This window comes from Sander lucioperca, chromosome 15 (genome assembly GCF_008315115.2).
Source record: "Sander lucioperca isolate FBNREF2018 chromosome 15, SLUC_FBN_1.2, whole genome shotgun sequence".
NCBI classification, from domain to species: Eukaryota; Metazoa; Chordata; class Actinopteri; order Perciformes; family Percidae; genus Sander; species Sander lucioperca.
In genome coordinates, this window is record NC_050187.1 from 14,868,261 (window position 1) to 14,892,700 (window position 24,440).

Consider the following 24,440-nt stretch of genomic DNA (forward strand, 5'->3'; position numbering starts at 1 on the left):
ACTGGACCAATTTGGGGATTATTAATTTCCTCTGACCGCAGTTCCTGTAACTCTTTCAGCTCCTACTTCAGGGCAGGGTCTTTTCCCTTTTCCGCATCGGAACCCTTAGTGACCTAGCAATGTCTGAAACACAAACAATACATATTCTTCACTGTCTGTTGCAATTCGCCTACGTATGCTAACTCATAAGACAAACATCACGCATTCAACCAGCTAATTGTTAATGCTAGTTAAACTTACCCGTTGTTTTGTTTGCCTGTTGCGCTCTGCTCTTCTATCTTCTTCCATCATATTAATTAGGATAATGTTACGCTGGAGCATTTGTATTCTGTGTTTTTCTGTTAAGTACTCCAGCCTACTCTTTAAACGCCGCCGTTCTAACTCCGTTATGAGGATCCCGGCAAGGCACGAACATTCCGATGGCCTCCTCCATGCTGGTTTGTTGTTGTATGTGGCGCTAAAGTCAAGTGACGATGCTATAAAGACCGTTGCCATGCTTGCGTCATTCCCTTACCCCTCCTACCATTTCCTATGGCCACATGGCCAGTGCGAATGCAAATGGCTAAAACCGGTTTTGGGGGAGAGCAGTTAGTAGAACTGTTTAGAAGTGGAGTGTTCCTATAACTACGTTCCTTTAACTACTTGGTCAGAAAGAGGCTATGGTCTGTGAACAAGCAGAAAATAAAAATAAAGAAAGAGTGCAGTGTCAGAAAGAGAGTTTGAATAAACCACAAGTTTCCGTTTCAAAAACACACACTAGCTTGCATATGGACACTTCACACATACACGCTCGCATGCATACACAGACAAGCTTCACACTGTTCTTGTGCATGACTGCCGGCTCCCTCTCAGACCCCGCTGACTAACAGTTCTCTTTATCAGGAGTTCTAAGCCCCGTCTCTGGGCAGACGCCAACACTTCCACCCCTTCCACCTGTCAGGTGCCCTTGCCTGCTTTATCGGTGGTGGCAGAGAGGGCAGGCGGCTGTGGGGGTGGGGGTGAACACTGGACAAGCTGCTGGATCCTGTCCCTGCCTCCATGTGCCAGGCATGCATCACAGTTCATTTCCCAGCCTCCTCTCTCCTCTGCTGTTCTCAGCCAAGCCTCTCAGCAGGTGTCTCTCTGCAGAAGAGTTCTGTCACACACACTTACTGGTGCATCTCTCGGCTCAAACTCACAACGGCAAGCAGTCACTTCCGCGCCACAACTAAAGCGCGCTGCATTCAATGGGTTTTGGAGAATTTTTCCGGGGCTCTTTCTACCAAACTCCATTAAGATTGCACCTCTAAACACTAATATAGCTTTTTACACTGGAAAAACTACTACCCAGTGCTTCCATTTATTGTTTGAATTACAAATTGATGTCTTACAGTACAGTAGAAATTAACAGAAAGAAACCTTATTTACCCAAGTATTCTCCGTTTAAGGTGCCAGACTATTTCTACTTTTTCTACCTTTACTGGCTTGTATGTATTCCCCCCCTGGCTGTAGTTAATTCTTAAAAGATGAAGGTGTCTTGGTATACCTACTTTGAAGATAAAGGTTTGGACTGAGTACTGTCATCAAGAAGCAATCAACAAAGGCACAGCTGGAATTCTGCTGCTTTTTAACTTCACCTTTTGAAGTTAATATCCAGATGCTGGCGTACTGCCAGGCACTGAAATGCGTCGAAAATGTTTAAACTTGCGTCAGAAAATAAAATGATCTTCTATTGTAGCTTTACAAGTTCACAGTTTTAGTGCTATTATCTCAAAATCATAAAAGAATGACAGTTGAGATATGTTCAGAACTATATCTCAATGGTTAACATTGCTTTTAGTGAATACTTATGTCAGTGTTTGTGTTCATTTCTACATTATTTCAGCATCAAGGATTAACTAAGGACTAACGGCCTTTGCCGACCCCAATGCTGATTGCCATGCTACTACAGTCATGCTAGTGTTTTCATTTTCTGTAAAAATGTGTGATTATGTGATGACAAAGTGTGAGACAAAGGTGATGTTGACGCTGTGACAACACCATCACTACTTCCTCCTCTCACTCCGAGCTCTGAATGTGTGAATAACACGATTACATTTTCTGCTGATGAATGGAGAGAAAATGCAATTAAAGAAAGCAGGAAGCCATTTAGGTTGATATATAACGATATCCTATTTATCATATAGGCTGCTAGACAAGGATGCCAGATAAATCACAAATCTGTTAGTTTAACATGTGTATTCTGTCACCAGTTATTAAGGTTGCTGATTGTAACAAATAACACTGGATTGCTGTGGAATAATCACAGCACATATTTATATATAAGTTAAGGTTCCTTCTTAAGTCAAAAGATGCAGAATCATATTAGGACCTTTCCTTTACTACCATCATTGTTTTTATGTCTGTGTACTACATTTCTGTCCTGCTGTTGCTTGTGGATGTGGTTACCAAGGTAACCTCTCTAGTGGCCAGCAATTTAAAAGTATGGTGCCCTGTAATGCTGGCTCCATGTTGCCATAGCAAATGTCTCTGTTCTCCAGCACACACTATACAAGGGGGCTTAGTGGGCTAACGCTCCTCAGCGCAGCAAACACTAAGACAGTTAATTAGGGTTTATGGAAAAATCTATATTGTGACAGTGGTTTAAGGAAGACATCCTCAATTAAATGTATTCACCTCATCCTGCTCTTTTTGTCAGTTTGATTTTCACTCTTACTAACTACAATATGCAAATGAACCCTAATATTAGTAGTAATAGTGCTGCTTAAGACAATACTGTTATTAATGCTATGTACATAATAGCAGTAGAAAAACCGAGGTGCCATAAAAGTAAAAAAAAAATCGAATTAAATTATTATTATTACAGTGTTACAGTGAATATGACAAAATTTTACACCACCAAAAAGCTAAATCAGCCCAGCGCTTTAAATAGAATACCCACTGTGCAGAGGCCCAACTAGACAAGAAGAGCAAAGGAACAGTATGCATTATACATTGTGCAAAGAGTGCATTACATTTATATCCCCATGTATTCTCCTGAAGCGATGACTTAACAAGAAAGCTTAAGCACAAGCACACATTCTTGGTTGGGAAGCAGTTGGCTTTTTAAAAGAAAGTCTCTGGTATTTCACAGCGATTTCATAGCGATTTCACATATTTAAAATGAGAAAAAAAAGACTAGACATTCATTCAAATCTAAAATATTTAAAGATACAGGAATATAAGCACGCTGCTATTTGCTACATTATCAAATTCTAGTAGTACAAGTATAGCTTGTGTATGACGTCTATTTTTCACATGAATGTTGTGTTTATAAATCCTATGTGGACTTGCATCTAAAAAGGTCTTGCACTGTTTAGAGGTTATAACTTCAATCAAAGCAACAAAGACCAATGTATGTATGTATTTATTGTATGTATTTATGAAAAAGCTCATTAAAAAAAGAAGTATGACTGTCAGAGGATGCATGAATTAAGCAAAATATGCCCTTAAAAAGAGCATGTAAATTTGCATTGCCCTTTTAAAATATAAAATGGAGTCTATATTTACTGTAGTGCAGACTGAATGCTGTGGCTCCAGGTAAAGCAAACACAGGAAGCACAACTGTAGATCAATATATCATTGTTATGGGGCATGGCTGTCACTTTAATTGAGACGTTGACTATTGCATATTCAAGTCTGTGCTGCACTAGGCTGCATTAGCCAATCATAAATGCTGTGCGCTGTCATTGGCTGAGCTACAGAGAGAGCCGTGTACTGTGCTGTGACCGGCGGAGAGGGGGGCTCTCCATCTCCTCTGCGCTCTCCCATTCAACCTCTGTAGTCAGCAGAACGAGTGGCTGAGCAGAGCTGCACACCATCCACGGCTACAGCGTCCTGCAGATGACTGTGCTCCATGGAGGAGAGAGAGGGGAAAAAAGAACAAGTGTTGGAGAGAAAAGGGTAGACCCACAGATGAAGAGAGACTGAAAAAAGAAGAGAAGCACAGACGGAGTAAGAGTGGGAAATAAAAGGAATTGAGTAAACACTGCTGCCTGCCTGAGGACCACTGCAGCTGTACTAAATCTGGGGCTGTCAGGCCAACCCTTAGCAAAGCAGTGAGTGAGAGACGCAAGGGAGCAGAAGAGAGAAAGAAGTGATTTAGAGCTGAACTCATCACTCTGGACAAGCAGGGATGGGAACCCCGAGAGCCTCTCCGTCAGCAGATCAAACTTCACTCAGGAAAAGTGCCTTTGGATCACATTCAGAGTCTTCAGATGAGTGAAGAAAAAGGGCAAAAAAAGAGAGTTGTCCTGTTAGTTCCCTGAAAGGAGAAGCCTCGTACAGGAACTCTGATTACTACACTGCTGAGTACAGCTCAAGTCTCTTCTGTCCCCCTCGGTCTTCCCTTACACCTGCTGGCTCCTGGTGAATGTCTTCTCTTCGTGCAATCCCACTGCTCGGCAGTTAATAACACTCATGGTCGATGCCAAGGGAAGGAACATGAAATGTCTGACTTTCTTCTTAATGCTTCCAGAGTCCGTGAAAAGCAAGTCGAGTAAAAGCTCCAAGAAAGCGAATGCTAGTGGCAGCCCCAAGCTGCCCCCTGTCTGTTATGAGATAATCACTCTGAGGAGCAAGAAGAAGAAGAAGATGGCAGCGGATATTTTTCCCACCAAAAAGCCGGCATCCACCACCACAGTCCAACAGTACCAGCAGCAGAACCTCAACAACAACAACACCATACAGAACTGTAACTGGCAAGGACTCTACTCCACTATAAGAGAAAGGTAGGTACAACCAGCAAGCCTCCTTCTGAACCAGGAACCATTACTGCTTCTCCCAACAGTTTTCATCAACAGTACATTCAGGGAAGAAGAATCTGAATTTTTTATTTAATATTTTAATAAAGTTAAATAGATGAGAGCTGCATGTTCCACTGCATTTTTCCTGCCAGTTTTCTAAACGGAACCTCCATTACATAAATAAATGTATCCCAAAACACAAGTAAGGTAATTACTCTTGTTTACTGAGGTCTGTGTGTGTGTGTGTGTGTGTGTGTGTGTGTGTGTGTGTGTGTGTGTGTGTGAGAGAGTATGGCTGGGTGTTCCCTCTGCCCTGCCCTCAATCTGCTGGGGGTATCAGTGTTTACACCCTCTCCTGCTCCTGCATACTTTGCCGCTTTGACATAACAGAGGGTGGACAGCCACCGGGTGCGTTTGATATGCACAACAGGCAGAGGCTGCTCTGTACTAAAAGCAAAATATTTACCTTGGCCTATCAGTAAAAGACCACAGCTGTCCAGAGCAAAATGTGGGCTTTCCAACCTGGCTTTGTTGTCTCTCCAGAAATTCATGAGGCTGTTTACCCACCCCTGTGACATTTTCCACTATTCAATAATATATGAACGCACTTTTATTGTTGGTCCCATTCTTTCACAGTGGGGATTTTCCATTCCGTTCATTGTCTTGTTTGCCTGTTTTTATGTAGATGTAAAGAGTTTAAGTGTGTTTTAAGTGTGCTATGTAAGACTTTTAATTCAATGAAATGTAAGTGTTGTCCGAAAGCAATTGGGACACTTTATTCAATCATACAATTCTTGTCTTAGAAAAGATAAATATACATGTAATTTACGATTTTAGTTTGAACTTCTGGCAAAGACTAATTAGTTTATTTATTATTCACATAACATATAATTGTTGTTTATGTGCATTGGTTTTCCTTTAATCTAACCCTAATATTTTAAAGTTAAGCTTTTTCTCCTCTTCTAAAACAAATGTACAGGGTAAAATATGTCAAATTAATTTTCTCCGGTGTTTTTTATGTCTTTCTCTTTTTAGAAATTCAGTTATGTTCAACAATGAGCTGATGGCAGATGTTCACTTTGTGGTGGGTCAGCCTGGAAAGACCCAGCGGCTGCCAGGACACCGAGTAAGAATTTCATCAACCAGTAAAGTCACGGTTAGCAGGGAGGAAATGATCAAACAAGCAATCAGCAAGCCTGGCCTAGTGTTGTTCATGTCGTATCAGCATAAAAATAATCTTCCTCATTGCCAGCAGTACTGGAAGTGAAATCCTTTGTGCTCCACTCTCACTTCCGCACCATGTGTCTTTTCTAGACAGTCCTCAATTATTTATGTAAATGAGGCTGACAGCTAGAGGCACAGAGTGAGCAAAGGAGGAAGGGATACCCTCTTTAGCAGTCATCTCACACAGAATGGATCACCTTTGTCTCTGCTTTAGCTCACCTTTTCAGAGACAGCTCTGCAATTACTCAACTTTTAATCAAACACACCCAACAGCACACAGTTACAATGATAAGGCATAGAGTAAGATGCATTCAACTCTGCATCTCACATCCTAGTTTACTTTTGTAATAATTAACTTGATTAGCTTTTGAATTCTGGATTGACAGCACAATGAATCTACTATAAATAGCCATGATTATTATAATTGGGCCCATATTTATCCTGTTTATGCCAGTGGTAATATGCAGGTCCACATGCTTCTTTGCTTTTTCCAAGATGTTCACATACATAATTAAGGTTTATAGTTGGAGAGACCATGTGCCTCATCTAAAGGCACATCATAATGTCTACTCTGTTGATTATAACACTCACATTAAATCTGGTAAGTGATTTTGCAGCCATTAATTTGGCTTTGGCTTCCCATTCCACATCTACACTGTCAGAAGAGCCCTGCATGGGTCATCTTTTGTAGTTCTTTTATATGGGACCCAAATGTATTATCTATGATTGGTAGCTGCAGTGCACTTCTTCTTTATAGAAAGCAGTTATGGAAGGACATTGAGGATGACTTGACTGCACTTTATGCTGAGACATTATGCCATTGGGATATAATGATGTTCAGCGCAGCGATGTTTATTGTGTCCATTTGGCAGGAACTCAGATGTGCATTATGATTTCATTTCCAAAGTTATATCCTTACAAGATGGAAGATGCTGCTAGCAGCTAAAAGGAGGGATTTACGTATGTGAACATCTGTAAAATCCAATGGGTCAAGAGGTGGGACTAATCTTATACTAATACGCAGTATTTACTGTATATACTCGTCCTTTAATGAATTTCTGTGTGTAACAATAACAGCATGGTTTTCGAAAAACATTATTTCCAAGGTCTATTTTAGATTGGGTTCACTGCAATTTTAAGAGACAATCTGTGTGCCTTTTTTTAGAAAATGTATACCACACACACACACACACACACACACACACACTAAAGTACAGTCCTTGAGTATAATAACAGAATTCATAGCCTTGTATACAGTGCTTATCGCTGGAATTATTAGTAGCATTGTGTTGCATCGGATTTCATCATAAGTTCAGATAAGTCATTAATTTCAGTAAATTGAACTTTTGCTGCACTCTGTTCAGTTGTGTTATTAAGATTCCCTGTTTTGTTTTTTTTTTTAAATCAGAGGCAATCTTGTTCATTAGAAATCTGCCTTCCTGTCCTCAGGGGAAACAGTAACTGGCTGAGCTCTGCTCATTACAGTATGTGAGAAACTCAACACGTTCAGTCTCTCCAGTGATTAGAATTGAGGCATTGTTTAATATCCACAAAGAGATTTGTGTGTTTTTATGTACAGTAAGAGCTACATGTGAACTAATTGGATTTAGTACAATTCTCATTTCAAATAATCGTTCTCCTTTCACCGAATGCTACTACATGTCATGTGGTTTCCAGTGAAATCCCAGATGAACTACGGCATGTTTTCATTTCTCTTTTAACTCTATCACTTTGTTTTCTCTTCTTCCTCCAACAGTATGTTTTGGCTGTGGGCAGCTCAGTGTTCCATGCCATGTTCTATGGTGAACTGGCTGAGAACACGGATGAAATCCATATTCCAGATGTGGAACCAGCAGCATTTCTGGCAATGCTGAAGTAAGAATTCTCCCTGTCTTAACTTACTTCAACTGGCCCTGTTCATGTGTGTTTTCTACAATGATCTTTGAACAAATAGTGTCATCTTTATGTACATAACTGCTATTTTAATTTGATGTTAGTGGAAAAAAGCAAGGTTTGATGAAACCAGTTTATACTGTATACCTATCTCTGGCACATCTTGGATAAACCTGTTTCGCACTTACACTGCCAGACAAATGAAATGAAGTATTTCTTCCTCTATCTTAGAGATAGAATCTATACCTGTCTATTTTCATATAATTCATTTTATTCTACTTTCTACTTCTCACACTAAATCACTCCAGCCATCCTTCTGGCTGTTCCTCCATTGCTTTTATTTCAGAATTTTTTTTTGCCATGTCCTCGCAGGTTAGCTACAGTAGGTGGTAGATGAGAGTGTAGGAGGAATACTATTTTGTTGGCAGGTTTGATTAGTTTGCACAGTGATTTCACTCTCTTAAGAATCTAATTTAATTGTTTTCCAACATGAATATGAACAGATACAGCAACGCTATTGCTTACTGTACAATATTGTTAAATCAGTCTGTTTCAATCATAATCTAAAAAGAAGTTTTTCTAAACTAAAAACTTCAAATGAAGTTATCTTTGTTATATTTATCATAACCTCTCCTCTGTTTTTATTATATAATTATCTTCTTAAACATGTTTACATCATGTCGTATTGTATGTCATTTCTGTGGTGTTTGGTCTGTTGTCTATAAAGCTGAGAAAGTCACATTTTATGTCAACAGGTACATTTACTGTGATGAGATTGACCTGAGTGCTGACACAGTGTTAGCCACTCTTTATGCTGCCAAGAAATACATTGTACCTCACCTGGCACGTGCCTGCGTCAACTTCCTGGAGACCAGCCTGAGTGCCAAGAATGCCTGTGTGTTACTCTCCCAGAGCTGCCTGTTCGAGGAGCCGGAGCTGACACAGCGCTGCTGGGAGGTGATTGATGCCCAGGCCGAGCTGGCGTTACGCTCAGAGGGCTTCTGTGACATCGACGCCCAGACCCTGGAGAGTATCCTACAGCGAGAGACACTCAATGCTAAAGAGATAGTGGTGTTTGAGGCGGCACTCAACTGGGCTGAGGCTGAGTGCCAGAGACAGGACCTTACCTCGTCGACTGACAACAGGCGTAAGGTTTTGGGTAAGGCCATGTTCCTGATACGTATCCCTACGATGGCCCTGGATGATTTTGCCAATGGAGCAGCCCAGTCGGGCGTGTTGACGCTTAATGAGACCAATGACATCTTCCTGTGGTACACGGCAGCCAAGAAACCTGAGCTACAGTTTGTCAGCATGCCTAGGAAGGGCCTAACACCCCAGCGCTGCCACAGATTCCAGTCCTGTGCCTACCGAAGCAATCAGTGGCGCTACAGGGGCCGCTGTGACAGTATACAGTTTGCAGTGGATAAAAGAGTTTTCATTGCTGGGTTTGGACTGTATGGATCCAGCTGTGGCTCAGCAGAGTACAGTGCCAAGATTGAGTTGAAACGTCAAGGAGTACTGTTGGGACAAAACCTCAGCAAATACTTCTCTGATGGTTCCAGCAACACCTTCCCAGCATGGTTTGAGTATCCAGTTCAGATCGAGCCTGATACCTTCTACACTGCCAGTGTGGTCCTGGATGGGAATGAGCTCAGCTACTTTGGACAGGAAGGGATGACAGAGGTGCAGTGTGGGAAAGTGACATTTCAGTTTCAGTGCTCCTCGGACAGCACTAATGGCACGGGGGTTCAGGGGGGACAGATTCCTGAGCTCATCTTCTACGCTTGACAACCCATGTGCACACACTGACAGATTTTCAGTGCACTTATGGAATATAGTAAAACATCACTTTGTGCATAGTGTCACTTTCTGGTATTTATTTTTGTCACTATTGTGCAAAAAAAAAAAAAATCTTACTTCAGACATGCGATAGGGTCTTGTGTGTTTTTGATTTCAGTAATTGGTCCACTTGAGTAGGATCAGGTAGATGTCTTAAGATGTTGGATTGTCCACATACGTAGATGAACAAAAGTCCAGAAAGATTACAAATATCTTGCACTAGATGTGCATGTATATATGCATATATGTAAATTCTGAAATGTATATGATGACAAATATACATATAATTATATATATAATTAATATGCTATAGTATGTGTATTATTTCTATGCTTGCATAGAATGCACATACAGTATATAGCAATACTTGTGTGAAAAAAGGCTGTATGATACTCAATACCAACATACAAGTTCATTAGGCATTTGTATTTGAGTGGTTTCAATTGACTCTGCAGATTTTTGATACTTTGAATCTAGTAACAGGGCACTTAGAGAGGGCTTGAGGGGTCTTAGATTAGGGGGCACTAGATATAATGAGACACATAACCCATACAGCATCTCTCTCTGACTGTAGCATGTTGCTCTGCACCTACACTCATCTCAGTCACTCTAGTGAAGTTTCATTTAGATATGTGTCATCATGTTTACAGTGAAATTTTACTTAAAGTGATCAACGTTCACCACTACACAGTAGAGTGGAAGACTTGTTTGGTTTAATCTACATTGCAGTACTTTTCAGCTAACGTGTACTACTAATTGTTTTGGCGCCTTGGTTTTGTTTACAGCAAAAAGATCAATGATTGATTCAGTGTTAGCAACTGTTTATCTTATGGACTTTTACTTCTCTTTGTTAAAAACTGTCAACTGTTGAGCACTCCCTCCCAATGTGATATGTGATTATACAGTATCAGTACTTGCATACTGTATATGCTACAGAATTGCACTGATGTTGGTTTGTAATCAAATTGTTTATTTTGTTTTGCTTGTGTTTTTTTATTGAGGCAGATTATTTTTGCTTTACTGTGCTACTGGATATTTTTTTCTGGTGTAGGATAAACATCCAAAGGCTTATCTGCTGATGACAGTGGATGGGCAAACTGGTGTTCATGTCCTGTGTATACGTGCTACAGTGCTGGGAGACCAACGAATGTGTATGATTGTTGATGATGCAAATAAACAAAACAAATGGTACAGTCTGGTTGTTGATCCCATCTGTAATAAGCATTAGAACTTCACATTTTGTCTGAAATTAGGAGATGGGGACAGATGATGCCCTTCGGCACTGCAGTGATTTACAGTGCCAAGGAGAGCTGTCTGATGATTGATGATCCCTGTCTTCATGCCACTTATACACCCTGCTTTTTGTCTGTCAAACTCCAACTCTATTCTGCATCCCACTGAACTAAACAACATTATACCTCCCCCTCCTTAATTAGAATTTTAATAGGCTACAACTATAAAGTATGGCTTTTTGATGTGCAATCACTTCTGCAAAGGTCTGAAGTCATTGACAGCATGGCAAACAACCTCTACAGCCTTAATTTTTTACAGACTGCAGTCATAAAGAATGTCTCCTTGACATGGCAAGCTTGTTTTCAAGTTTCAAGAGATAGAGAGGGAACAAAATTACAATCTTGAACGTCTTAAACCTCAAAAATGTGGAATTCCCTGCATACCCCACTAGCTGTTTGACCCACGGTCAATCTTATGTGTCTGTCTGCAAGTGCTGATAAAAACAAAGGACAGCAAGTCTCAAAAGAGGATTTCTACTCCTGTTCGTATCTTTGTCTTTCAAACACTCTTGAAATGGCACATTTGTGTTGTAGATGAAGTGCAAAGTTCCAATCACAAATACAATTGCTGAAGCACTGACAATGCAATGGATTAACAAAGACACTTTATATTTCACTTTTTCTGAGTGCCTTATACAGTATGCAGTAAAACTCAAAATAAGATGAGTCATTAATTGAATCTCAAGACGAATCATATATCATATCTCTTTGTGAACAGTAGTCTATGTTCAAAAAGATAATCACTCCTGGGAGCTTATGGCAGGTACTTGATTACAAAGGCACTCAATAACGCTGAGACCAAGTTTGACATCGCCAAAGAGCATGAAGCCCTTGATGAATCAAGCTCAATATGTTAGGGGACTTGGTGCTTCTGTGCGATTTTTCATGATTGTGGCGCTAATGTTGTAAGCAAGATCATTAATTGCACTGGAGGCGGCGGGGGACTAGAATGTGCCAGGAGTCACAAGCAGGCCTGCTTTCAACAGACACACAGAGACACACTTAGTTCCATTTTGCAAATGTAGCTGGTCTATGGCAGCAGCATTACAATTTAGGTACAGTTTATAGTGATACAGTGAGAGTAAGCTGTGTAAGAAGCATTTGTGTCATCTCTGTAGCGAAAACAAAAGACCTTTCCTCATTTTGTTTTCCCGAAAAACAACTGCCACTCAAGCCTATAGACCTGACATTTGTTGGTGTTGGTCACAGTCAGCTCAGAAGGCAGGAGTGTTGCCAGAGGCTACCAGCTCACTGCCAGAGCTGTGACGGAAACAGCTCTGTTCTTCATGGAGCATAAAAACAACTGTTGGATCAATAGCAAGACCTCAATCAGCAGTTCTGTTGGCAACTCTAATCACTTGCTATTACCCTTTAAAATATAAATCCATTTTAGACTCACTATGTGATAGGCTATATTTAGTGAAAACGCAGTATTCTTTATTTTATGAGAGGTGACAATTATTGTGGTAAACCAGTTTAATTATATGAATAAATGTAATTATTTTCTGACAGGGCTAAGAATAAAATGCATGTATAGGACATACCATGTATTACTGATGAGGAAGTCAGTATAGTGATATAATATTTTAGGATTACTCACTTACATATACAGTGCTGGCATCCTGTTTGATTTTACCACTGAAATTTTAATACATAATTCAAAGTGTTTACAGTCTTACATCTGTTTTTCGGAGTATAGAGGAAGATGACATGTACTACTCATCAGTAATCATGAATGTGACTGAGTTCTGTACATACCATAGACAAGCTTTGGAATAAATTTAGGGTTTAGCGGGGGAAGGGAAAAGGGAACACAGAGTTGTTGGATACTGACAGACTGGGCACATATTGCCCAGGAAAGTCTCATTGAGGGTTTAATTACTGTTCAATACGAATTAAGGATGAAAAGATTCAGTCGGACTTGAGGGAGGAATGTGGATTACCACTGATCAACATTCTTAATGCTCTAAGATTGACTGTTCCAAGTACAGACAAGTCTGTGAACAGAACCAAAAGGTCCTTTTTGTATCTTAGGAGGGATGGTGTTATTTCCTTACTCTGTGGTTGACATGCTGCACAAACAATCACATCACTGACTACTGGGCATATTAATGTGGTGCGGGGTTAAACAGGACAGAAATGTCTAAATTAACCTAACTGCAAAAAATACCACTCAAAGGAAAAGAAAATGGTGAGAGGAACCACATTCTGTTGTTTTACCATATCAAACATCGGTCTGTTCACTGCAGGCAATCACATATCCACTCCTCAACATCCCAACAATTTCCATCCTTGCAAAATGTCAATGAATTAATAATGGCCAAAGAGAGGAGGGAAACACAGCTGTGGGTTTAAAGAATTCATCAAAGAAAATTATTTAAAAATCGTTTTTTTTTAAATTCAACAAATCTCAAAGCCCTTTTCTACTACGTTCCCTTTTAACATATGTTTTCTCTAAAGGTGTACATGAATCTGTACAACATAGTATACTGGTGCATTCCAAGTGCAAAAACTGCCCAGTAAGTGTTATGAGAGCATCTGGCAAGGGCTGCTGAAGGTTACAATGAATTGCTGTAATCCTGACAGATGTAAGGGTATCTGAGCCCCCCACTACCCTTATTGCGCTAACCTCAACCTACTGGCAGCCAGTCAAGCAGGAACAAGGCAGGGGGTGAGAGGAGAATGGAAAGAGGGAGACAGAGGTAAGTGGCAAGTCTGGTCTGACTAGTATTCAGGTAAAGAGCTCATTCCCTTTACAATTATCACATAGATTATTAGTGGACAGTCTAAGTGGCAATTAATCACATGTTAAAATTGCAATAGGTCACAAAGTTCAGATTCAAGGTGTGGGTGGAAGCAGTTAGAAAGCAGGAGTTTGACTGATGATAGCCAAATTCACTTCTTTGTCCTCCTCATGTCCAACCCTGTGGTGACAAAGACCTGCAAAATGCAAGGGATATTATTCCAAATAATCTCCTATCTCAGAGCTGGTGCCTCCAGTCATGCTGTCGGGATGCACTGCAGGATCGAGTCTGCGATTGTGTGTCTCATTTATCTATTTACTTATTTATTCATTGCTATCAGGCATAGCTAAATCGTTTCAACAGGCCAGGGCATTGAAAGGCCAGCTTTTATGTTAGATTAGTCTGTTTATATGTCGCTCCAGATGGATCAATATGGCTGGGATTTCTGGAGGTAAGCGTTCCCTGTATCAGGTGAATTATGATTGCTGAAAAGAGTGGAAATACGCTTTTGGTGGACAATTGGAGCTGCAGGGCCTATTCAAATCAGCCAAAACATAGTGACAGGGTATCAGGCACACACTGGAAGTATACTCTATTATATTACCTTCCAATGGTGCAGAGGTAAATACCCTGTTTACATAATTGTGTGTTTGTCCTATGAAATACGATCCCAGAAGGTATATGAATGCTGCACTCAGGCAAAAAGTAGTTCATTCACGCGCACTGAATGCTGAATTTGTTGGTGATGCATTATGCTAATCAAGCTATTTATTCCCACAACCATGGTATCGTATACCTGTCACCCACAGCCATTATGGCAAGGCTTGATCAAAACCTTGAATGTTGGCAGCTTCCCACTGAGAGAGGTGATGAGGGCTGAGCATGCTACTTTTTGTATGTACTCTCGAGCCTCTATTCATACTGAAGAATGTCCTCTAAGGCAGCTCCATGGCTTTGATAGTATGGGGCGAGAGGGCCCTTTTCTCCCCAGGGTCTGATATAATGAGGGTGAGCTTACTAAACATGATCTGCGGCTCTCTTGAATAAGCTACTTGAAACAGCTCGAGCCCGAAACAGTACAACAAACAGCACTGATTCACTTGTACACATGCTCTCACTCTCTCCCTCTCTCTCTGTGAGCTGTATCAGGGAGGGCTAATGTGTTTTAATGTGTTGTGGAGTGATTCAGAGATGGAGAAAGAGCACAGAGAGGCACAGGAGTCTAGCTTTGTGAGCGTTCATTCAAAACAGGAACATAGGAAAATCTGGTTTTCCAGTTTAATTATTTAAGCACAAAGAAAATGTGAAGTGGCAGATTTTACATGATTGCATTCATGATTTGCATTTGTAAATATGAATAAAATTGCGCTGTATAGTTATTGCCAGAATAATGCTTTAACTGCTATTTCTCACATTCGGTCTTTATCTGCTTTAGGATCTTATCACTTGGCAGCAGGGAGTCTGGTAATCAACAGAGACATTATACTGGGAAGAAGGCATTTCTTTTGTCAAACAAATCAGAAATATCAACTAGACTAGGAGTCAGCACAATGTAACAGTGCTAAAGCAAGAAAAGCAATTCCTGTCCTTGAATACACATTTCCAAGGGTGAATTTTATTTGCTGAATGCCTATTTTCAATGCCAGCCCGATCTGCCGGCGATTTGATTTCGCCCTGCAGCTCAGGCTGGAAACCTGTACGTTTATCTATCCTGCTTCCGTTACAATTTTGCGGGGACCAATCACAAACTGGCTTATCCACCTGGCGCACTATTGGCAGGTTTAACATGATGACGATAGAGAAGCGACCAAGCAGCTTCCTGTTTACATTCGGCCACCGAAGTGCAGCAACCCGTTGATGCCGCTGTCGCTGCTACGTCACCCAGATCGTTGGTCTGATTGGTTAAAGGACTATCCAATTGCGTACAGAGTCATTTGAACTATGCCCGTTGTGCAGTAGAAAATACAGATCAGACTCCCCAGACTAATGTTCATCTTAAAACACTGAGCTTGGTCTGGTGATAGCCAGACTATATTTTCTCTCAATGTAACCTTAAAATGACCGCATTTCCCACACTGGCAATTTCTGTCTGAATTATGGCACGAAGTAAAATAACATCCACAGTAGAGTGATATTGCGCCCAAGTTCTTTGAAATCCAACTGAGCTCTACCAGCCTGCTTTTGTGGCCTAATTTAAAAAGTGGAGCGCTATCTCTTGTTCCTCTGCCCTTTTTCATGTCCTGCTTACCACAGGGACTTACTGTATCTAAACGTCCATACAATTAGCATCGTTCAGAAACACATTACCAAGGTGATTCTGTCCTAATGCAAACTGTAAAAGCATGTGTCGCACAATTCGTTATAACGTAGCGATTTTATGTTCAATTAAAAAGGGATTGAGAGTAATACACCTGCATTCACAAAGCAGCTTCACATTTCCATATCTGTCCACATCAACATTATTGCAGCTGCACGATCCCAGCCTAATTGTCAAGCTGAATATGAATCTGATGTTTGTGAAGCAAAGAATCTTTTCTCATCCTACCATTAAGTAAGATAATTAGCTGCAGCTGCCTCAACTGTCAGAGAAAGCCAGTTTCAAAGTTGTCAGAAGTTACTACTTTATGTTGAATCAGTCAAGGTTTCAATGCACAGAAACATCAAATGATTGCACGTTACCAGCAAAATGTAAGACAGATCCTGTATTTAGCCTAATTGGTAGGTCAGTATTTTGTACCTTTATATAACCTTCAAGAGATTTATAGGAGCTACCATCAGTGTTCACCTGACCTAACTAAAACTCTTCCTGCCTATGCTTTTTTGAGTCGAGCCCCAAACTATTCCCTCGCTGCCCTCAATAATGGCCTCAATTTAAGCTTTACCGTGCCTTACATTCCCCTTATTTCCGCTTCCCTTTGAGATACCAAAGCATTTCTCGCTGAGCTGCTGGAAATAATCACAGGACATGAGATGAATAAAAGTGCTGTGTTTTGTGGAAGTTTTCAGAGTTTTACTTGGTGTGTTTTGTATTCTTGCGCAGGCAGCCTAGCTTAAACTTGACGTATTATACAAGCTTTGTACAGAAGAAAGCCAGGTGACAGCTCCGATAAATAAAGCTGCTTAGTAGGTCCTATGAAAATAATGAAATTATGCATGAATAGATAAAGAGAGCATCAGACCTTAATTTAAAGCGCCTCATCCCAAACAGACCCACTGCCTGCAGGACTGTAAGTAATGTGTGTTTGTACTGGCAGGCAATCATACATGTACACAGGCGTGGGATCAACATTATTCATTCAGGGGAGGTGGAATATATGCTTCATGTGTTTTTTCACATGGTTGTAAAGGAGAATGAACACTATGATTGTCAATGTGTGGGCAGATGTCATTTCAGTGGCATTTCCGCTGAACCTGTGATGCTGTCATGTTTATCTAGTAGATGGTTGCAGTGGGATTAGAGGTAGAATAACAACAAAGTGTATAATCATGTTTGTAAACCACAACATAGAAGAGAGATTTACATTTTTGCTATGATAAATGCTGGGATTGACATATTTGCTATTGACATATTGAGCATAATTTATCAATGCTTGAGAGAACTAAACAGAAAACAAAACAGGATGAATCCTTTGGATTCTCAGACAGATAAATTGCAGAAGATCTTGACCACCCCAAGGCAATAAAGAGTCAACAGAGAGATGTAATATCAACCAACCAGTGGCACATCTAATTCCGACATCATAGGCTTTCAATTATTATGTTGTCACCCAAAGCAGCACTAAAGCAAGCAGAGCAAGAACAGAACATTTGCAAGAAACCACTGCTAAAATACAACTGCTTGCAATTCTTGCAGAATTAGCATTTGTGAATGAAGGTGGAACAATATAACATAGTTAAATATGCTCAAAATGTGCAAGGTCATGAAAAGTGCATTGATACTGTAAGAAAGATAATATTATGTGAATAATTAATATCTTCTATCAAGTACCACTGGGTTCATTGAAAATACAGAGTCTGTAGTTTTTGCAGCCACAGAATTCTCAGTTTACAAGAAAACTGAATGAGTTCCAAAACAGGTTTTGACATGCCCCCTTAGCATCTCCCTGCCCATCCCTCCAACGCAAAGAAGAGACGCATGAAATATCAAAAGGCCATGTACGTCAGCTCAACAAGATTGGAGTAGAGGGGATTTTCCTCCAGTGTGCAGCGCTGCACCTCCAGCAGCACTCATGACCATGGGGAGGAGGAGGGGCAGCTGGAATTCCATTTCTCAATGATAAAATTCTTTTCAACATGCCTCTTTTGCATAACAAAGGCGCACACAATGCATTATATATGGTAAAGTGTAACTGTGAACCGCCACAAGTAGGCTGTCTTTCCAACACAGTCCTCAATTTCTAGGAATAGAAGCTTCTGCACAATATCCACCATTGCCTTTGAGAGGTTAAAAATATCCCCACCCACCACCACCTCAACATGACAAGTGTGCAGGAGTCACTAACCATACATTTAATGTGATTAGAGTGCTCATGTAATTTCAAAACTAATTCATCCAATGACTCTAATATGCAAGGATTGCAGACGGACTGCTATTTCCTGATGTTATTCATACCTATTTGAATACATTCCTTTAATTTGCTATATCATTAAAGCCTGTGATGATGACAATGACTTGTTTCTTTCGAGCCTACACAGTTCAGTGAAGCACTGAGAAGGAGCTGTTGGTTTGTAATATTTCATCAGAGGTCTATTATGCTGATAAAAGGGATGGGATGAATAGAAGGGCCATAACAGCTGAGGATTCATGCCAGGTGTCACTCTAATTTAATCGAGCCACTAAAGACAAAGAGGCGCCCTGAAGTAAAGCCTATCAGTAACAGGCCTGACTGCAGATGACAAGTGGCACAGTAACCTGTGATTAAAGGGACAGACATAAGGCTTTAGGGCGCCTCACCCTGCATAAGTGACAAAGACTCAGTGAATTCAGAAGCTCAAAGATACTAAATGTGTTTGGATATATACAAATTAGAAATCATTTGATTAAAAGAAACAGATCTGCACTTGAAAAACTGTAGCAAGTAAGACAATCTGTACATTTGTTATTCCCCTCTGATATCAGCTCATGCAGCATCTAAACAAAGAAGAGTTTGTTTTCATGATAAACATTGTGGGAGGTTGAGCATACTGTATGTGCAGGTTTTACTCAGCTCCTGATAATGGAGATATTTCACTTTCTCTGTGCCACACTGGATTTGTCTATGGCTGAACCAACTGTGATCAATAGCTTCAGATGTTTCATTAACTAGCTGTCTATCATGACTATTTAGATTAAGCTGATGGCTGATAAGGTTTGAACAGATTCCAGATTCCCTGAATACAATAGTCTTGGCAAGCAGCAGAGAAAGCCTAAATTATGAGGTTAAATTAATGTTACATATCAAATTAAGGCTACAAACATTTGAAATGTTAAACTTAAGTTTTGAAAGTGTAAACCACGATTTTAAAACTGAAAAATGGGATTCAAACATTTAAAAATAAGATTTAAAAAAAAAATAAAATAAGAAAATAATGGCTTCACTCTTACGTTTGCAGTGTAATGTTTTCAATGTTCCAAATTCAACTGTCTTTCAGAGAATCAAATCTGCTTTAAAAAAAAAAAAAAAAGAAGCTTTTTCAGCTTTGCATTCTAGGATTCCTGACGGTTTTTCAACAGCTAGGAAACTATATTAAACCAACTGCTCCTCCCAGTTTTGCTAAGGACCATCTTAGTCCACCTTAAGACTAGTCTCACATTGCCAGCCCAATCTCCACAATGCTGCGGAGTAAGGTCTGGCTCTACCACATACATTCTGGGGTAGGAGAAAAAAAACGCTCCGTGTTGTTTGCATTTCTTTCAACCAATCGCAATGGTCTTGGGCAGCGCTAAGCTCTGCACGCAGCGACGGTGCCTCTGCAAAACGGTCTCGGAAAGGAACTTGTTTTGGTGGAACATTTGCACCTGGATAAAAGAAAACGCCACATACAATATTAAATAAAGTTAATTGTTCACACAATAGAAGTAATGTGAGCTATTTAAATTAGCTGGATACATGGTTAAACATAATTTGCTCTGACCAGTGTATCGCTGTGTGTACTTCGTCCACAGCAATCCCACCAATCGGTCCCAAACGTCCCAGTTAGAGAGGAAATGCCGTTAACATATTCTTTGTTAATCTTTACAATCATTCCCCAAAACAACCAAGCAGGCAAATTGTATGTTCTGTATGTTGTGTTAAAAATAAATAACAAATAAAAATAAAAAATGTTAATAACAAAAAAAGATAAGCAGTATCAGTATCAATATCGGTATTGATAAAATCCTAACGATACCCATCATTATTATTATTATTATTTTTAATGTTTGATATGTGACCGTAATCTAAACTCATACTCAGTGGAAACTGCAGCTAAATATATCTTAAAGGGAGAAAGGTTGACTGATCTTAAAGAATCACCGGGCACTAGTGGGAATGAATGTGGACAGAAGGCAGACACATTACATAAATTATACTTAAGCAGTGCTCTCCGACTCATTCTGATATTCAATACAGCACTTCAGGACCTCAAGAAGATTTGCAGGATTAGAGGTTGTAAGCCTGGCAAGCTCGATATATTGATCCCCCCCTCACTGAGAGCTGCATTCAATTTCCCAACAATTAGATGCACCTGAAGGTTAATATGATGCTTTGTTAATCTGTTGTGTTGTGTTGTCTAAAACTAACTCTGTCTCTCTGCCCCCCCCCCCCAACCCCCTCTCCAACACATATGCTGTTGTCACTCTGCCAATCTGTTTCTCTGTAAGGGTCAAATCCCTGGCAGGGCCCTATCCATACTGGTTTTATAACAGGTCATGTAGTAGTTAGTAATGTCATGCTATTAATGCATTAGGAGAGGCTTTCACCTCACAACATTGTCAGGTAAGTATTCTAGATAATTTCTAGGCAACATTACTGGCTCGAGTAAATTAGGTTGGCCCTCGCTTTGACCTTGTTACAACACTAACTCCTCCCATGACCGCAGTATGTTTTTAATAGGTCTGCCTGTAGCAATTTTGTTCCCATCCACCACCACCCCCGCCCCCCTGGCTGATTGCATATTCTGAGGATGTTGCAGGACTTATGGCCGTGCGAGAATGACATTTCTCTCATGGGATCTGGGGGATATTTCTCTGGTGTGGCATACATGGTGCTCCGAGAAGTAGAAATGACAGCAACATTTCATGGTTGAAATGAAGCCCCCATAATGTTATCAATTTTTATTCATAAGAAGCTATGACATGCCTCTCATTGGTTTCTGTATGTGAATGCAGAGTGTGTGTGTGTGTGTGTGTGTGTGGGGGGGGTTTGTAGCAATTCTCAGTTATAAATCATGGACAATGGAGAATTACGGGGTCAACATAAAGTGACAGTGTATCCGTGCATGAGTAGCACACATGGCTTGATGCAAAGCTCACATGTGTTCATTTTATACTACTACTACAGCCACAGCCAGCCCAATGAATTCATACATCCTAATCTCTGCTGAAAGTGAGAGGCAGAGCGAGGAAGAGGCTGATACTGACCAACTAGGAAAGAGGACATTGGCTACAGAGGTTTTTGCTGTCGTCTGCTATTTTAGGGGGAAAGTGATGGCGACTGAACAGGGAAAAAAATGACTCCAGATCCAGTCAAAGTAGCTAAAGCGGACATGGGCAAAAAAGTCCTTCATTCAATGCCTTTCCAGGTGAAAATGGGAGATAATGCTTGTAGTTACTGTCACAAATGATCTTCTCTATAATTCTTGCTCTGGATGCATTATTATTATTAAGACAAGCACACCTAACTTTTCCATCAAAGAGCCCTTTTCCATCAAAGCTGATATTTTAAGCAGTCTGGACTATTAGAGTGTAGTAATTGGCTGTTTTAAAACTGCTTTTCTCTGTTCCGGCACAGTGAAAGGGTTTCACGTGGCAGCTCTGCAGAGGCCACAGTCATCTAGAGCTTCCATGCTCACCGTACAAGCTGGGGAATAATGAAGAAATTAGGCCTGATGGAAAATCTATGATAATAGCTATCAATGTTATGTTCTTAAAAGCCTCAGTTTTACAGTTAATGTGCTATTTGTACTCTCGCATTCTGCTCAAAAATGAATATTCAGTGGTCAACCAGTTTGACCTGCTTACCTCATACAGAAGTGACAGTACTGCTTACTAGTAGAGCTAGTATTCATGATGTTTTTTCCTCCCAGAACAACATTAACCTCCACTCTAATCAGTGTGAAAAGGTGACAGTAAATCCAAACACCAGTCCACTCTCTCTGCCAGGTTTCAGTCATTTTCACCTTCACCATCATATTGTCACCTCTGCTACAGCTGATTCTGCAAAACTGAGAAATGAGATAGAGTGTGAGGGTGGTTTTACTGCACGCATCTATGTCTATGTGTGCATGTGGTAGTAATCTACAATGTATGTATATTGCAGTGGATGTTACAAACTCAGATGTCTCTAATCAGTCAATATTTCAATAAGATTGATATTACTGCTTTGCCATTCAAAGGCTGCTGTCCTCACTGATGACTGATAATCCATGAGGTACAGAAGCCAATGACGCATGCAAAGAAGTGTAAATCCTGCATGAATGTATGACATGTTCCCTCAAGGCTACTGATTCACAACATTTCTTGCTTTAGTTGACGTCACACTGCCATTTTTTAAGGAGCACAGTGCATGTGAGGGGTCCCTCTACTGTAGCATGTTTGTCTATGTGCATCAGACCAGCACTAAGAACAAGGAAAAAGGTAAGCTCTCTTACAGTCACTGGAATTTTATACAGCAGAAATCCCTCATCTTCAATTTTACTCTATCCTGTAGAACTGCTAATTTAAACCATTAATTCAAAGTCGCACTGTTCTCAGAATCCTTCCATTTTCTCATCTCCTCACACAGACTCCTACTTTCCCCCTTGGCGGCGGATGGAGAAACGGTTGGGGGTCCTGCCTCAGTAATTGGAGAAACCTTCTGAAACATGCAGATGAAGCAGGGGGAGATGGAGAGGAGTGAAAGTGGAAAAGGAAAACGGACCAGATTCCTAATTATCTGCCCTTTTTTTCCTATTCCTTCTTGACAGAGTTAGAGTCGTACAGTGAAGGCTCCTTCTACTTCTCATGCTGGCCTCGGCATAATTAGGTGCAGTGTACAGGGCTGAACAGGGATTGATGCTCACATAAAGGTGTGAGCGAGGAGGGGGTTCAGAGGAAAACTGGGGCTTTGATGAGAGGGTTAAGAGCACTGTCAGCACACTCACTCTTACACATGTTACAATGAAACACCCTGTCAGCTGACACACAGGCTGCCTTACATGAAACTTGGACGCACAGCAGCAAGAAATGTGTACACTAAACTTGCATCATGCACATAATATGGTCTGAACTATCAAATGCATTTTTGCATAAAACCACCTTAAGATAATCAAAGGCCAGTGCAGTTCATTGCATTTTCAAAATGGGATGAAAAGAGGCAATCTCAATGATGTGACATTAATTTCCTTTCAGGTGGTGAGAGGAGAATGAGATAGGCTGTCTGCTTTTCAATATATCTAATCGTGTCAGAGCCTCTGGTAGAAAAAGCAGCAGAGGCAAGAAGCCTACATGTGGAGATATACTGTAGTCAACTGCATTGCTCAAGACAGTGTTGCGATTTGCATAAACATACAGTATGATGTAGATAAATATCACATTACAGACTGATAATAAGTATTGTATCGTATATATGACACGCCAATTCGTATGCCATTATTGGCGTGTTATCAAGAAGCATAATCGTTTTTTAGCGTGTTTATCAATGCCGTTTGGCCTCCATTGACTTACATTACCTTGCGATTGCGTGTCAATTTACACCAAGTTCTCCTGAGAAAAGAACTTCTGTTCGTTTTTTTTTTTTCAGCGAAATTTCGCATGTTTTTTAAACTAATGTATTTCAATGGGAAGCATGTTTCGTGATCACAGCATGATTCTCAATAAGAAGATGACGTAGCATTAAGAGCGACTACGGTAGCGAGTAGTATGAAAGCCCGAAAATCCGCATAGGAATTTTTTTTTTTTATTATAACAACATAAGTGTAACACAAATTTTTCACACTTCAGAGAATCCAGTTATTTAACTATTGCAATTACAACAGGAAACACACTTTTTAAGGTGCACAATCTCCACCTCCAACATTGCCAAAAGACAATGAACACAATTCTGCACAAAATATGACAGTATAGGTAATGAGAACTTAAAATAAATATACACTATACATAAATGTGCCAAAAATATATACAATCATAAAAAATGAACAAGAGCAGAGAGTAATAACAATAATAATATAAAATATTAAGAATAATATACAAATAAAATATAGAAATATTCTAAATAGCACAAATCCTTCATCACACAAATGTGAAGACACACTAAAGAGAATCTAATTATTACACTATAGCACTAAGAACAGAAAACACAAACTACAACTAAAACCTGACCTCTCTGGCCTTCCTTGACACAAAATCATCAATGATGTCATCGACAGGGATGGACTGGGACCAAAAATCGGACCTGGCATTTTGGCCCAGACTGGCCCACCACATAAGATCACAAATACCACCCGTCCTTGCGCTTCCCTGAATATGT

At 40.2% G+C, this 24,440-nt stretch overlaps 1 protein-coding gene and 1 long non-coding RNA gene across 2 annotated transcripts; one reads left to right on the forward strand and one right to left on the reverse strand.

The window, feature by feature from the left end:
• Positions 1 to 549: 549 nt before the first annotated feature.
• On the reverse strand, positions 550 to 23,894 carry LOC116051381. The gene is made up of 3 exons (XR_004105340.1): positions 23,884 to 23,894; positions 10,951 to 10,962; positions 550 to 664 (listed from the first exon to the last, which is right to left on the reverse strand). It is a non-coding gene; the product is annotated as an uncharacterized LOC116051381 (long non-coding RNA).
• On the forward strand, positions 3,764 to 10,910 carry btbd3b (BTB (POZ) domain containing 3b). Its single transcript, XM_031301739.2, has 4 exons — positions 3,764 to 4,748; positions 5,799 to 5,889; positions 7,744 to 7,862; positions 8,636 to 10,910. The coding sequence occupies exons 1-4, from the start codon at positions 4,438 to 4,440 to the stop codon at positions 9,666 to 9,668; spliced, it is 1,554 nt and encodes a 517-aa protein (XP_031157599.1). The 5' UTR covers positions 3,764 to 4,437; the 3' UTR covers positions 9,669 to 10,910.
• Positions 23,895 to 24,440: the final 546 nt, after the last annotated feature.